Genomic DNA, 16,469 nt, shown 5'->3' with positions numbered 1-16,469 from the left:
TGCCCTAGAAAAGGTAGCTAAGGAAGGATACAGGTCTATTAAATAGTAGTATTACTGTATGTTTTTTAGCAAAACCTGTTAATTTTATGCTTTTATTATCTGTTTTATGTTTTTAGCAAAAGCTGTAAAGAAATTACTGTTACTATAAAATAATGAATAGGTTAGAAAAAGTAAATAGCAATTTACTATTTATCATCTCTCAAAGCATTAGAACTAGGGATCGTAAAATAGAAATATTGAAAGCAGCCTTAAATAAAACAAAAGGAAGTTCTTTTTTTCATACAACATGTAATGAACTCATGGGAATCATTGCCTTAAGATGTTACAGAGGCTAAAATTTAACCAGGTTTAAAAGTGGGTTAGAAAGAATCCTGCAGTGCAAGTCCATCAGCAGGTACTAAACATGATGATAGGGCTGCAGTCTCCAAATTAGGATTTCCTGGATCTCTAAATGCTGGAAACTGTAAGGAAAGAGGGGACAGATTGATCTGCATAAGCCCTGCATTAATATTCTTCCTCTCTGTGTAAGGTTCTGGAATCTCCATCCTTGGAGGTTTTTAAGACCTGGCTAGGCAAAGCCTTGGCTGGGATGATCTAGTTGGGGATGGTCCTGCTTTGAGCAGGGGGTTAGACTAGATGACCTTCTGACATCCCTTCCAACTGTAATTTTCTATGATTCCATCTCCTTTGTGCCACTGAGAGATACAGAATACTTGGCTAGATGGGCCTGTGGTCTGACCCAGAATGGCATCTCTTATGTTCTTATGTAAATGTTTGTTTTCTCAGCATTCCTTGCTACCTCCAGTATTCTTTGGGAATCCCAGCCCAGCCGGGGCTCACTGTTAGCTACCCCACTAGTGGATTGGGGTAGGGGCCTGGGACCTTCCCCTCCTCCACAGATCTTTCCAAGCCCCCTGCCCTGGCCAGGGCAAGGAGCTCCCTACTGCCAGGGCAGGGGGACATTGTGCCCTCCTGGGCTCCACCACTGGAGCCCACCCTGGTGGTGGGCAGCAGGCAGCTCCCAGGGGGAGGGAACAGTCTCCCAGTCCCCGCCAGGAGACAGCTGTCTCCTGATCCTGTGCTCCCAGCCCCTGGGCTAGCACTCAGGAGGTGCCTAGAGCTCACTTTAGCCGCTGGAGGGGGCCAGTGAAGGGCTGGAGGGGGCAGAAGCAAACTGCTGCCAGGAGCAGCAGATCTGCTCCCAAATGGATATACATGTACACACCTGCCCAGGGTGGGTTTCCTCCAAAGTAAATAACTCTGGAGTAAACCCATCCAGCAGCATTTGCATGTGTAGATCTGCCCAGTTTCTTAGAAAGAGTGTATTTGAAAACTTTTGTCTGTTTTTCTCACAAGTAACTTGGAATTTTAGTGTGGACAGGAAATACTTCTTTCCTCAGCATTATTTTTAAGTGGGAGCAAGAGAGAATTATTATTCATTTCCCTAGATTTTAGAAAAAGTCTTAAAATATTACTTAAATAGGAGTTGTTCCTTCAGGAAATAAGATTTTTTGTTTTATTTGGAGCAGCAAAAAATGGGACAGCTACCCTCTAAGTCTTTTTTGGCAAATGTGAATTGTGTCATCTCTTCATGATTATTATAAACGAACTGGAAAAACTTAACCATCTTCAGTTAAATCCATTCCAGTAGAGTAGTCTATATCTAACTAGTAAAGGGTTTTATTTTATATAGAAAATGTGTTGGTTCTTAGCCTAGACATCTACACTCTTCCAGCTGTTTGGAATGTGAAATTTTGATATTTGGTCTTCAGTGAGCACTGGTTTTAGGCAATGATCTTGTACGTACTTGTTATACCCATCATATGACATTTGGCATTGCTTTTCTACCCCAGTAGTTCCGTACTGCTAAATAGTTCTGGAGGTTCCTTTATACTGTTTGAGATTTAGATTTGTTAGCCTAGTTTATGTATGGTTGTTGTTGTTGACTAGAAAAGTTTTTTTTTTCTTCCATTAGTTTTCTGCAGGTCTTCAACCTTCAGATTCCACTCTAGAATAAGACAAAAAATTGATTGTATGAAAGCCAAGTTATCTGCTTTCAATGGGTGCACCTACATGTGCATTTTACTGTAGACTAATTAAGTCCACATTAAATTATCACTATGTACACATGCACTGGTATTAGGACATAGCAAATTAATTAACTCAACTGTAAGATAATATTATCAGGGACAGTACTGTCTTACAGTGGAGTACTTGTGTGCGCTGAAACGCACCTATAGATGGTGACAGAGGCTGACTGGAGCATGAGAGTGCTAAGGTGTAGGGGCCACGTGTCACCTAGCCATGCACTTTAGCACTCTCATGCCCCAGGCAGCCCCAGTGCTGCCCCCCAGGCCCCCTGCCAGCCCAGAGCTGCTCTACCCTAGCTCAAAGTGCTGCAGTCCCAGGTACATGTGACAACACTGTGCCTGGGAGCAGTTGGCTCTAGCATGAACTGTGCTGGAGTTTATTGCTCTGCCTTAATTACATGTGTAAATGCACCCAGTGAGAACAACCATCTGAGACACTGTCTGCACTCAGATTTTTCTAACCTATAAGTCTACACCATTGCAGCCATATTTGTGAAAATTTGTTCCATTAAAAACTATGCTAAAAGCAGTTTCAGTGGAGTTTAGAAAGCAGAAGTTGACTGTGGAGTATCGTCAGTGGGATTCAAGGGAGAGTAAGTCAAGTAAAAAGATAGGAGCAGATGTAGAAAATAAGTTCAGAAAATGGATTGGGAATGTAACGTTAAAGGGTTGCACACATTCATCATGAAATGAATACCAAGGTTACTCCTCTGTTTTATCATAGGGTATCTATAGTTGTATTTTGTAAATGTTTAACTGTTAACACTGCTTTCTTTTATCAGCTTGACCGTGCCAATTCTTTGTTGAGTCAAGTACAACAGCCATACAAGTACCTCATTGAAACTGTAAAACAGAGAGACACTCAGATACATTTACAGAAAGAACATATTGCACAACTTGAGAAAGATGTCAGGTAAATAAAAAATTACTACATATGCCATTTTAAATTGAATCTCGAAGTATTTTGTATTCATTAACTGCATTCTACTGCTTGGAAAATAATACTGTCCCTTATAAAATTCCTATTGTATTGTCATGTAATTCTCATATTCAGAGCTTTCCTCATAGTCTCACAGAGAAAAGTCTTCAGAGTTGGGAAAAGGCAATGTGGAAGGAGTCAGATTTGAAAAGGAGTTTGGAGGTGAGGGTGGGGAAGGAAGTAGTAGTTCATCAGAGCTATAAGACAGAACAGGAAAATGAGTTTGAAGTAAAGAGTGACTGCACAGTGGAGAAGTCCATTGGGAGGGTATGCATGCAAATTATTTTTTTGTTCCACAGTTATAATTTTAGCTATTATTATTCAGTCTTATTATAGTATCTCATCTTAAAGAAATGCATTCTTTCATACCGCCATGAAACAGGTTCATTCTCTTCATCTACAGATAAATATCTTCTAATACCCACTCAGAGGATATCTTTCATTTGAGCTGTCTGACTGAGGAAGAGCCAATATTTTGTTCTAGGTTTAAGCTTTTTGGGTATTTTGCCACAACTTGACCCTCCTGAAACACACAATTCACAGTGAATTCTCATCTCATCACAGTGAAAATCAGTATTTTTCCCATAATTCAAGACAGATCTCTTGGCCTTTTCTACATATATAACGTCTTTATAGACAAAGTAGGCTTGAAGCTATTAAGACTTGGCTTGGTATTAAATTATATTGTGAACATAGACAGTATACATATTTCTTCATACAAAAATGTCTTATGTGATAGAATATAAAGGATAATAATAAATATACATAAGGAAGCCTTTTTCAGTCCTGCATCACAGTTATTACAGAAACTTCACAAACAGATCATGGAACTCATTTCTAAGATCAGACATTTCATGGTCATTGGAACATACAAGATGCCAAATGCTGAATAAACATTAGAACTATTTGATGGCCTGCTGCTCTCTAAAGTGCTTTTTGGCTCAGCATTCAAAATAGATATTATGGATATTTCTGGACAACACAACAGCAATGTTCTGCCTCAAGATGCAGGCAGGGGGCCTTACTCCTAGCCACTTTGCCACAGATTTGATTATTTTAGAACAGGAAAAATGGAAGTAGTGATTTTTGATGCAGTAACATGGGAATAATATTTACTTCAAAGATCATGTTTTGGCAAAATGTTTTTCCCATAGTTCCCAATGCCATGTATTTCTTTTTAGCTGGTTACTAGTAAAATAACTAATATTGACATTTAACTTGTCATAATTAGGCTTCAGACTCAGTAGCTTAATGAACTGATTAGGAAGAATTTATATTTCACTTAATAGCTTAAAAATTTGATTCACATCACTGCCCCCCTTTAATTTTGTTATGCATAGCTCTAGCTTTCCAAAGCAAATTTTAAGTGGTAGCTGAGTATAGGCAAAAATCCCCAGGTGGCATAAATCCTATGTTGCTGGCCCTGTGTTATTCTTGTAACAGTCCATAACATAAGAGGCATGTTCAGAGCATGGTCAGAGAAAAAGGGGAGCTTGTACTCAAGCAGTCTTCAGCTTCCAAAATGGTTGTTTGATGTTTCTTGATGCTGGAGACAAATTAGAGTTGTTGTAAAATAGGCCCTGGCTCTCAGTTGCCCCCAGAGCCAGTTGAGAAAGTGTAGAGTAGAGTGACTTACAGACAGTCTCCTTCTGTTTTTGTGCTGAGTGAAGCTTAGATTGATCATAGGACCTGGCCCAGTGTTTCCTAGATTGTGGCTCATAGACTGTATTGCCCTTGAGACTTTCTGGTGTTATTTGTGGCCACAAGAAATTGAAAGGTTAAAAATGCGGGAAACAGGGAAAGCCACATATGATGTTGTTCAGAGTTGATTCATTCAGTATTGTTATTCCTAGGCCAGGATCTAGCCCCTTGTTTCTGCCTGTCAGCTTACTAAAGCAATATTGCTTTCAATTAGATACAGAATATTGTTGCAAACACTAGGTCTAAAAAAGTAATTATATTTAATTTTTCTTAAATAAAAACTTAAATTCTTCTTAAATTTGTTGAGACCATCCAAAAAGCATTGGTGGAGCATAAAAGCCATATTTTGCAGAGCCTGTCCCATTCTGTCTTGGAAATGTGTTAAGTTCTTTGAAGGTGAAACTAGTGACTGTAATTTTTATTTAATGGGTTTTTTTCACTTTTAACCCTCTGGAACTTGGAAACTGGGCTTTGTTATATTCTGTAATTACCTAAACTATATAAATACCACAGAAAGTTTCACAGCTAATGATTATACCTTTTTTATATAGAAAACTATTTTTACTAGTAACTATTTTGGCATCGTTTTTTCAGACTCTTGGTCTTGAGTATTAGGCCTTTGAAAGTCACAGTTAGTGATTTACAGATATAATTTGAAAGCTTTATTTTATGTTTGTTTGAATGGTATACTCCCATAAAAGCAGTCTACTCTTAGACAAAACTGTAGTTGTTAGCTATAGGGATATTTTTTTTTCCTTAGCCTCTATTAAAGGAACCTCTCTAACATTCAGTTCTTTATCCAGAAATGAAAACACCATGGTTAGCACATTGCATGAAAAGAAATACCTTGTGACTGTGTATGTCATACTGTGGGAAAACAAGTCTGTGAATTTCATTCTTATGTATGCAAAGAAATAATTGTAGTTTAGTACTTAGTTTTCTGCTAAAAGCATCTAGGTATATAAATAACTAAAGCCATTAAACAAGACTTCATTCATAAAGCAAGGGTATTTATTTTAAACATAAGTACTCAGATTTCTCAGTACCAATGGTTGATTTTTAAAGTGACTAACTGATCCAAAAGCAGTTTTAAAAAGCCTGTGTTGCAGATCTAGAAACAGTACAAGGGGTTAGCTCACTAAAGACCTAAGTACCAAAATGTTTCATACCTATACAGCTCTAATTGCTATCCAAGAAGAAGAATGTTCAACACAGGGGTTGTGAAAGGAGTTTATCCACCATTTTTACTATGGGGGGAGGAAGTAATACTGTTTTGTGCAACTTGTTTTAAGTGTTAAAAAGTGCTTTGCATTGTTGATTTATAGAGTTAAAAAATAATGATGATGCTCCGTTATATTTTATGTTGAAAAAGCAAAAAAAAAAACATAACTTTTTTCTGTATTGGTATATATCCTGTTCTAAATCACAGCTTAAAAAGTATGCTTTTTACTTGTGGGCTGGGATTCTAATTGTCTAGCTCTCAGTGAAACTGATGAAAGGTAGGTAAATAAATCCTTGTTCCTGTGGTCTTTCAGCTCTAATAGGATGTATCATAGTTTTCACTTGCTACATTGCTCTTTAATTTGAACTATAGAAAACTTTCCTGCATTGCTGTGACAAACTCTTTCTAGGTGAGTTCTAGAGTTCCAGCTTCTCTCCCCGTATTTACTGTGTACCCTTGGGGCCACAACTGGACCCCTCTTCCCCAGGCCTCACCTGCTGTTTACTGGACCTTAGAGCTTAGTAGAGATGGCTTCTTCCAATTCTAGAGTTTTTATCGGTTTGCTTGCAAAAGAAAATGAAGATGGATTCCTGTCTGTGCAGAAATGTCATACCTATTGATATCAGCTGCCTTGAATGTACCCTTATCATGAGACAAATAGTGTGGTATGAAGCGGAACATATTACATAAAAACATGTAAGAAAAAAGATTGAAAATAGATATATGAAAACATACAAAAGATACCTCACTCTGCTCTCACTAATTTGAATCAGTCTGCTGGTGAATTTGGATCAGTCTCCTGGCTGAGAAGGAAGAGACGGATAGAGGTAGTCAACCGAAGACTGAGGTGCTGGTGTCATCATGAAGGCTTCAGCGTCCATGATCACAGTCTGCTCTTTGGTGAGAGAGGCAGTGGTCTGCTAGGAAGAGACAGCCTCCACCTCACTTCACTGGGGAGGAAGCTCTTTTCAGCCAGAATGGCTGACCTACTCGACCAGGCTTTAAACTAAGCCCACTGGGGGATAGGTGGAGTACCACCAAAGCAAGCCCACTAGGCTTTCACTATAAAACCAGCAGGTTAGGGCACCCAAGGGAGACCACTCCTACCCCAGCCCTGGAACAGTATTCTTCTGGGAGTGTAAGGAAGTCTAGGGCTTTCAATGAGACACTTACATGTCTATACACCAATGCCAGGAGCTTGGAGAACAAACAGAAGGAACTGGCCCTCCTACAACTAGAATGACTACACTCTCATAGAGATAACAGAGACCTGGTGGAACTCCATCTGTGACTGGGCCACAGGTATAGACAGCTATACCCTGTACAGGAAAGATTATGTGGAAAAAAGGGGTGGGAGTGTAGCTCTCTGTGTCAAGGAAAGCTACACGTCTCTGCAAACTGACATTGGCATCCATGCAGGACAACTGGAGACCCTCTGGTTGAAAATACGTGGGGAACATGGCACAGGGGACATAATAGTAGTAGTTTACTACATACCTAATCAGGAACAAGAGCTTGACCAGGGATTCACCAAGAAACTGACTGAGGCTGCACACTCTCTGTGCATGGTTGTCATGGGAGACTTTAACTACCTGGACATCTCATGGGAAGAGCACTCAGTCAAATCCGAACAGTCACAAAGCTTCCTCACATGTGTGGACAAGCTCTACCTGACTCAAGTCTACGAACTGACAAGAGGTAAAGCGCTGCTGGACCTGGTACTGGCAAAAGGGGATGATCTAGTCAGCTATCTAAGAATCAAAGGAAAGGTGGGAGACAGTGACCATGTGCTGATCACTTTTACTATCCATCGCAAAGCTGGCAAGCCCTCAACTTTAGGAAAGCTGACTTTGATAAGCTCAGGAGGCTTGTGGTCGAGGCACTAAGGGGGTATGACTTGACAGGGAGGGGAGTCCAAGATGAGTGGTTGCTCCTTAAGAAAGCGATCCTGAAAGTACAAGGGATGTCCGTCCCATCTCAGAGGAGAGGTAAGAAAGTGGCACAGGAAACCCCTTGGCTCAGCAGGAAACTCGTGGACCTCCTACATCTAAAAAGAGAGTCTTATAAAGGATGGAAGACATGAATCACCACTAAGGAGGAGTACTCTACACTGGTCCAGACCTGTAGGGAATGAACCAGAAAAGCTAAGGCCGCAACAAAACTCCAACTGGCTGCATGTATCAAGGACAATAAAAAGTCCTTTTTCAGATATGTGGGGAGTCGGAAGAAAAGCAAGGATAACATTGGACCCTCTTGCTAAACCATTTGGAACAACTGACAACCAACACCCAGGAAAAAGCCAGCCTGCTTAGTGGGTACTTTGCATCAGTTATTCACCAGCCCAAAGGGACTGCCCTGCCTAACATGATGTAGGATGGCCAGGGTAAGGGTGAATTTATACCCAGCATCAGTGTAGACCTTATAAAGGAACAGCTTGAGAGGCTGGACACTTTCAAGTCAGCTGATCCTGACAGATTGCACCCTAGACTACTTAAGGAGCTGTCAGGCATCATAGTCCAGCCACTGGCAAGGATAGTTGAGAACTCGTGGTGCTCAGGTGAAGTACCCAAAGATTGGAAGAAGGCCAATGTGGTGCTGATATTCAAGACAGGGAGGAAAGTAGATCCGGGGAATTACAGACCAATCAGCTTGACCTCAATCCCTGGAAAGATTCTGGAAAAAATTATCAAAGAGACCATACTAGACAAGCTGGCTGATGGCAACATCCTGTGGGACAGCCAGTACAGGTTTGTTGTGGGTAGGTCTTGTCTGACCAATCTCATCTTCTTCTATGACCAGGTCACGTATCACCTGGACAAGGGAGAAGAGATTGACATCATATATCTGGACTTTAAAAAACCCTTTTGTCACAACCCAAGGGTGTGATTTTGTGTGTGTGTGCTTCAGCACTGCTAAATTATTTCCCGCCACTTGTAGCTTTCTTTGCAGGGTGCATTTCTTTGTTGCAACACAGAAATGCATGTTGCAAGGAGTTCCCGCCATTTGTATTCAAATTTGTGCCCCACTATTGGTCAGTTCTAAATTATTCCTATGTGGCGGCTAGCGATTGGCTTGCTAGCCGTATAAAAGGCTTGAGTGGTTTCCGCCCAAGTTGGAGGACTCCACGAACATCAGGAGGAGGAGACTACACGTCTCGTGAAGATCTCTAAGCGCTGCGGAGCCTATTGGACCCAGCGTGTATTTCAAGAAGACTACAGGGGTCTGATCAGCCTCTCGCCTCTCCCCTTCGCCGCCTAATCCCTTGATGTACCCTTCCCTAAGCGCAAGTTCCACGGAGCCTAGCAAACTTCGTGTGAGTGAATCCAGAGCTCAGTCCGAGTCCTTAAACTGGGACTTAAGCGAAGTTTTCCTGGAAGTTTTCCAGCCTGCACCGCGACCATCTACGGTGTAAGTAAACAATCTTAAATCAACCATTAAGCGTCCGTGCCTAATTCTAGCGTGCCGCCTGCCTTCCCTGACCCGGCGTGTCTGGGCTGCTGGCCACAGCCCGCTGCGCGGAAAAAGGGCCTCGGACCACTCCCAGCCCGCACACCTTTGATCTGGTGTTCCATGATCTTCTCATGGAAAAATTGGCCAATTGCGGCCTCGGCTACATCACAGTTCGATGACTGGGGAATTGACTCCGAGGTCGGACCCAGAGAGTAGTAGTCGATGGAAGTGAATCATGGCGCTCCATAACCAGTGATGTCCCCCAGGATTCCGTCTTTGGACCTCTACTCTTTAACATCTTTATTAACGATATGGACAGTGGTGTCAGAAGTGGACTGGCCAAGTTCACTGATGTCAGTAAACTTTGGGGTAGCGTTTCCACACCTGAGGATAGGCTGGTGATTCAAGTTGAGCTAGATAGGCTTAGTAAGTGGTTGGATATAAACCTGATGTCATTCAATACAGAAAAATGCAAGGTACTCCACCTTGGGGAAAAAAACCCGCAGCATGCTTATAGGCTTAGCAGTGCTACATTCACTAGCACTGTGGCTGAAAGGGACATGACTGACCACAAGATGAACATGAACCACCAAGGCGATGTCACAGCTGGTAAAGCAAACAAAACTCTGGCTTGCATCCATAGGTGCTTCTCAAGTAAATCTCAGGATGTCATCCTCCCACCGTACTTGGCCTTAGTGAAGCCGCAACTGGAGTACTGCATCCAATTCTGGGCTTCACAATTCAAGAAGGATGTGGAGAAGCTTGTGAGAATCCAGAGGAGAGCCACGCGCATGATCAAAGGGCAAGAGAATGTGCCTTATGAAGAGAGGCTGAGAGCCATGGGACTCTTTGGCCTGGAAAAGTGCAGGCCCAGGGGTGACCTGATGGGTGCCTATAAGTACATAAGGGGTGTGCATCAAGGTCTGGGGGAACACTTGTTCACCAGAGCGCCCCAAGGGATAACAAGGTCCAATGGTCACAAACTCCTCCAAGACCATTTCAGGCTGGACATAAGGAAAAGCTTCTTTATGGTCCAGGCCCCCAAGGCCTGGAATAGAGTCCCTCCAGGGGTGGTGCAGGCACCTACTTTGGGCTCTTTCAAGAAATATTTGGACACTTATCTTGCTGGGATTCTTTGACCCTAGCTGACTTCCTGCCTCTGGGGCAGGGGACTAGACTCAATGATCTTCCAATAACTCATCTCCCTTCCAGCCCTAATGTCTATGAAATCTATTAATCCTGCTGTTCGGGTTTCCAGCAGTCCAGCCCTTACTGCTATCATCAGGAGAAAATCTCCAGGCTCTTGGTGGAGCCCTCAAACTTATATTTATCTTTTCCTTGACCATCTCTGATCTCAAGAGCCTTGTTCTCCTTCCTTTTGCCAAACAACCTTCCTTATCTCTTCCTCATTCTTCTTTAAATCAAGGCAGTCAGAGCTATCTACAGGGGAATCACACCCCCTTGGTGCCTGGTTGGAGCCTTAGTGCCTTCCTTGATACTCCTGTCAATGACTCTTCCTATTGGAATGCAATCAGCCATTGTCACTTAACAGTTTTGTAGCCTCCCTTTTTTCTTCAGCAGGCCCTCGCAATTGAGGGTGATTGTCTTCCATGATTGTTTTATCTGTAGGTCCAAAGATGGATCATAGAAAATTAGGGTTGAAAGGGACTTTAGGAGGTTTAGTCCAACCCCCTGCACAAAGCAGGACCATCCCCCACTATATCATTCCAGCCAGGGCTTTGTTCTAGGTCTTAAAAACCTTGAATGATAGAGATTCCACCACCTCTCTGGGTAGCCTGTTCCAGTGTTTCACCATCTGCCTAGTGAATAAGTTTTTCCTAATATCCAGCCTAGACCTCCCTTGCTGCAACCTAAGACCATTGCTCCTTTTTCTGTCATCTGTCACCACTGAGAACAGTCTAGCTGCATCCTCTTTGGAACCACCCTTCAGGTAGTTAAAGGCTGCTATCAAATCCCCCCTCACTTTCTCTTCTGCAGACTAAATAAACCCAGTTCCCTCAGCCTCCTCATAAGTCATGTTCCCCAGCCTCCTAACCATTTTCATTGCCCTCCACTGGACTTGTACCAGCTTGTCCACATCTTTTCAATAGTGGGGGACCCAGAACTGGACGCAGTACTCCAGATATGGCCTCACCAGTGCCAAATAGAAGGGAATAATCACTCCCCTCAAACTGCTAGCAGTGTTCTTACTAATGCAACACAGTATGCTGTTAGACTCCTTGGCAACAAGGGCACACTGCTGACTCATATCCATCTTATTATCCACTGTAACCTCCAGGTCCTTTTCTGCAGATGATGAGACCAATCCAGGATCTATAGACTCTGCTGCAACTCGGACATGTATTTCTATGTGGGGTGGGTGGCTCTGGTTTCTTGATTCAGTCTGTGACATGCTATTTCTGTCACTTCCGCTTTTCTGTCTCCTGTTGTCATTTCAGAGTACTAAGATCCTTGCCAAAGACTCTTACTCCATTTGGGGCAGTTCTGGGCAATATTCTCCCATGAGTTTATGTTGATGTTGAATTTTTTCAAATTAGCGTTAAGAATGTCCTTGAAGTGCTTTCTCTGCCCTCCTTGAGTTTCTGTGCCCTCCAGCTTGACTGAGCTGGGAGAATAAAACTTGCTTCGGGAGTCCAGGATCTGACACCTAGATGATGTGGCCAGCCCAGCAAAGTTGATGTTGGATGATCAGCACCTTGATGATAGTGGTGTTTGCTTGTGACAGAACACTAATTTTGATACATCTATGTTCCCACTGAATTCCAAGGATCTTCCACAGGCAGCTTTGATGGTACTTCTCCAACTATTTGAGGTGTCTCCTGTATGTTATCCATGTCTCAGCTCCGTACACTATGGTGGGGATCAGAACTGCTTGATAAACCATAAGCTTGGTTTTGGTTCTGATATTGCAGTCTTCGAACACCTATTTCCTCAGGCCTCTGAAGGCTGTACTTGCACATTTGAGGTGATGTTGGATTTCTTTGTTGATGTCAGCCGTTTGTGAGAGATGGCTTCTGAGGTACAGGAAATAATCAGTGTTCTCCCAGAGTCTCACTGTGAATCTGAATTACCAGATCTGGGGACTGCCCCTTAAGAGCTTGTTGATGGAGTACCTTAGCTTTCTGAATGTTAAGTGTCAGTCCCATTTTCTTGTATGACTCAGTAAAGTTGTTGCCAATTGTCTGAAGGTTTGTCTCTGAGTGAGCACAGAGTACAACATCAGCAGCATACTGGAACTCAATGATTGAGGTCAAGGTGGTCTTGGTTTTGGCATGGAGTTAGCTAAAATTAAACAGCTCACTATCCATTTGGTAGTTTAGCTCCATTCTGACTGGAAGCTTGCTGGTGATCAAGTGTATCATTGTGGTAAGGAATATTGAGAAGAGTGTTGGAGCAATGACACAACCTTGCTGAACTCCCATCTTAACTTCAAAGGGATCTCTGGTAGATGTGTTACTGAGAACCACTATTTGCATACTGTCATGGAGCAGGCAAAGAATGATGATTAATTTCAGTGGGCATCCATACTTCAGAAGGAACCCCTTCAGTGCTTCTTGCCTGACAAAGTTGAAGACTTTGGCTTCTCAAAAGAAAGCCATGGAGAGAGGTTTATGATGTTCCTGGCATTTGTCCTGCTGCTGATGAGCTGTGAAGATCATGTCAGTTGTGCCTCTTGATACTTTAAACCAGAGGTGGGCAAAATGGCAGATCTGGCTGGCAGACATGGGGGAAGACATGGAGTGCCCATCTACTTTCCCCAACACCTCTCCCTCCCTCAGCCCGGGCAAGCACAGACGGAGCAGGGCATGGTGGCAGCATCTCCTCTGGCACATTCCCGTTGTTTCTTACCCAGGGAGGAGCACACCGAGTGCTGCCAGCCCCACACAGCACACCATGGTGCCTCCCCGCCCCGCCCCACACCTCAGCTCAGTCTGCACCTACTCCCAGGAGCAGAGCTGGGGGGCGCTGGGGGGAGAACGAGGACAGAGGTACCCCTCTGTAGGCCGCACACACCCACCCAGCCAGGGGAAGTGGGGCTCGCACACGGGGGCTGCTATCGCACCACCGTGCTGCACCGCAGCCAGCCATAGACAACCAGCATGGTGGCAGCTGCCATCGCGCCACCACACCACACTGCCACTTGCATGTGGCGGCCGCCACCACCACAGCACTGCTGCTCCCCACACTGCCTGCCCACGGCCGTGCAAGCAGCGGTGTTGTGGTGGTGCGGGGGTGGCTGCCACGTGCAAGGCTCCCCCTCCCCCCAGCTGGGCAGGCATGTGTAACCTGTAGAGGGGCACCACTGCCCTTGCCACCCTGGCCCTGCTCCTGGGAGTGGGCACAGACCAAGCTGAGGCGGGGAGGCTCCGTGGTGTGCTGCGTGGGGCCAGCGGCACCTGACGTGCCCCTCTCCCTCTCCACGTGTGTGGCCCACAGAGGGGCACCACTGCCCTCACCTCTCCAGCCCTGCTTCTGGGAGTGGGCACAGAGATACATTTCCCCGCCTTCTCAATCTGGCCCCCTCAACTGCTTCCTTTGCACTCGTCCCACTCCTTCCCCCCCCACACACACCTATATGCTGGGGGGAGGGTGTATGTCTGTGTCTGTGCCTGCATATGTGGGGCTGAGGGGCTGTTGGGGAAGTGAGGGACACAAGCAGGGCTCGGGGAGCTGTGGGGGGGAGTGAGGGGCACCAGCAGGGCTGAGAGAGTCTGTGGGGGTCCTTTAATTTTAATCACAGTTTGGGGGTTTTTTTGTCAGAGAATTTGCAATTTCTTATCAGGGTCAACAAGGTCTCCTTGTTGATAATTCAAGGCTGAGGTTGCCATCAAGTTGAGAACACTCTTGTCAACAGTGGTCTCAATTGAGGTCTTCAAAATGTTCCTTCCAACAGGCACTGATGGCTCCCCTTTCCTTGATCAGGTCTCCTCCATCCTTACATCTCAGGGATGTTGGTCCCTGAGTACTCTTACTGTAGATGGTTTTGATGGCACTGAAAAAACAGTACACATCATGGGTGTTAGGGAGATGTTTAATCTCCTTCACTTTGTCTTCACAGCCTCTCTGTTTATTAGACATACAAAGCCAGAGCTGTTCTAACAGGCAGATAGCCATTAACTAGAGAAGAGCACCATTGACACCTCATCTGACCATAATCTAAATCATGTCACAAAATTGCAGATACATGTATACAGAGTAACATGAGCAATGCAGCCATGGAAGAGACTAAACAAAGTTTATTGTTAGTTTTTAAAAAAGATCAAACATGAAAGTAGTTAAAGCAACTCAGAAGAATATCAAATGCATATGGCAATAAAGTATATGAGTAGGGGTCTACTCAATTCACAGCTCCGCAAAAATCGCGGAAAATCTGGGATTGTCTGCGAAAACAACTTCAACAAACTAAATAAAAATAAAATGCTGGCTCCCCAGTGGGGGCCAGCAATCCTCACTGCTGCAGGCTAGTCTACAGGGGGACAGGGTGGAAGGAAGGTGCCAGCAGGCAGGGTGGCACAGGGCAGCAAAGAACATGGGAGCCATGCCCTCATCCCTCCTCCCCCCTCTGGGGCCTCTCTAATCAGCACTGAGGGCTGGGGCCAGCAGAGCACATCCAGGAAGTGTCTGAAAATTTGATCTTTATGCTGTGACCAACCCACAAAAACTGTTTAGTCTCACCATGATTTAAGTAAGTCCCTGTGTGAGTAATAGTGACATTGGAAAACTTAAAGAAAAAATGGAATAAAAACAAGTCTATAAAATTTGTGTGTTCAGCTCTTGCTAGGAAATGTCAAAATAGATACTTGTTTGCATAAAATCTATCTACATACCTGTTGTTTTGCAAATGTGCTTATATGCAACATGTCTACCTACACAGTTTTAAATTTCAGTGCATTGATGCTGGTGGTCATGTTTGTTTTAGTAATGTTATAATACCCAGATGGGGACCCTATTATGTTAGATGTCATACAGGCCTGACAAAGAATGTCTTACATTCAAAAGCTTGCCTAACTCAATCCCTACTACACAGTGCGTCCAGTAAAAGGCATCACCCTAAGAAATCCTTGCCTCTCACAGATGTTATGTGTATACACCACTGGGAAAGGCACAGATCCTGTCCAAAGAGCAGTTTGGAAAACATTACACTCTGAAAGGAACAATATTTTCTAAAGCTAAACTGATGGGCAATAAAGAATATATAGCAAATAGTACACCAGGATGTATTTTGTGTGTATTGGATTATCTTAAATTTACGTTATCTTGTATTTCATAATATTAACAAATGAAAGCTATCAGTTTTGTTTGTAGTGCATTAAGGGAAGCTTAAAAAATGAGCGAACAACTCAAGTTCAGACTTTTTTAAAGGGTCTGAATCTCTGTAAATCATGAAATTTTATCTTCTAAAAATAAAACCCCATAAGATGTCTCATTTTGATCACCTAAAATCATAAGGAACTTTTGAAAAGTTTGACCAGAAATTTGAGGAACATTAAACGAAAAGGCTGAATAAATGTTTTTGAGCATTTTTTAAATTTTTTTCTTACATAGTTTTGGGGATCCTAGATGGCTCAACACTCACTGCCTCCTCACCAATGTTTCTTTTCCCAGATGACACCGTGTGTGAGGCAGTAGTTATGTTTAATCATAGTATCATAGTAGCTAGGGTCAGGAGGGACCTGAACAGATCATCTAGCCTGACCCCCCGCTATAGGCAGGAATTAATGCTGGGTTCACAAGACCCCAGACAAGTGATCATCCAACCTCCTCTTGAATTTGACCAAGGTAGGGGCGAGGACCACTTCCCTGGAAGTTGGTTCCAAATTTTGGCCACCCTAACTGTAAAATATTGCTTTCTGATCTCTAACCTAAACCTGTTCTCCATCAGCTTATTACCATTGTTCCGTGTCACCCCAGGTGGTGCTGGGGAGAAAAGGGCTCTGCCTATTTGCTGTTGATCTCCCCTGATGAGTTTGTAGGCAGCCACCAGGTCCCCCCTCAGCCTCCTCTT

General features: G+C 43.7%; 1 protein-coding gene across 4 annotated transcripts in view; it reads left to right on the top strand.

Annotated features, from left to right (window-relative positions):
- The window catches only part of PIBF1 (progesterone immunomodulatory binding factor 1), a 190,580-nt gene that overhangs the window by 129,459 nt on the left and 44,652 nt on the right, over positions 1–16,469 (top strand). For all 4 annotated transcript variants that reach the window (XM_006278351.4, XM_059721480.1, XM_019488572.2 and 1 more), the window contains exon 15: positions 2,873–3,003. In XM_006278351.4, coding sequence (XP_006278413.1) covers positions 2,873–3,003 — 131 coding nt within the window. The remainder of the gene's footprint in view (positions 1–2,872; positions 3,004–16,469) is intronic.

This window comes from Alligator mississippiensis, chromosome 1, assembly GCF_030867095.1.
Source record: "Alligator mississippiensis isolate rAllMis1 chromosome 1, rAllMis1, whole genome shotgun sequence".
NCBI lineage: Eukaryota > Metazoa > Chordata > Crocodylia > Alligatoridae > Alligator > Alligator mississippiensis.
Note: the sequence above shows the minus strand (reverse complement) of the source record. Positions and strands in the feature narration are given on the sequence as shown.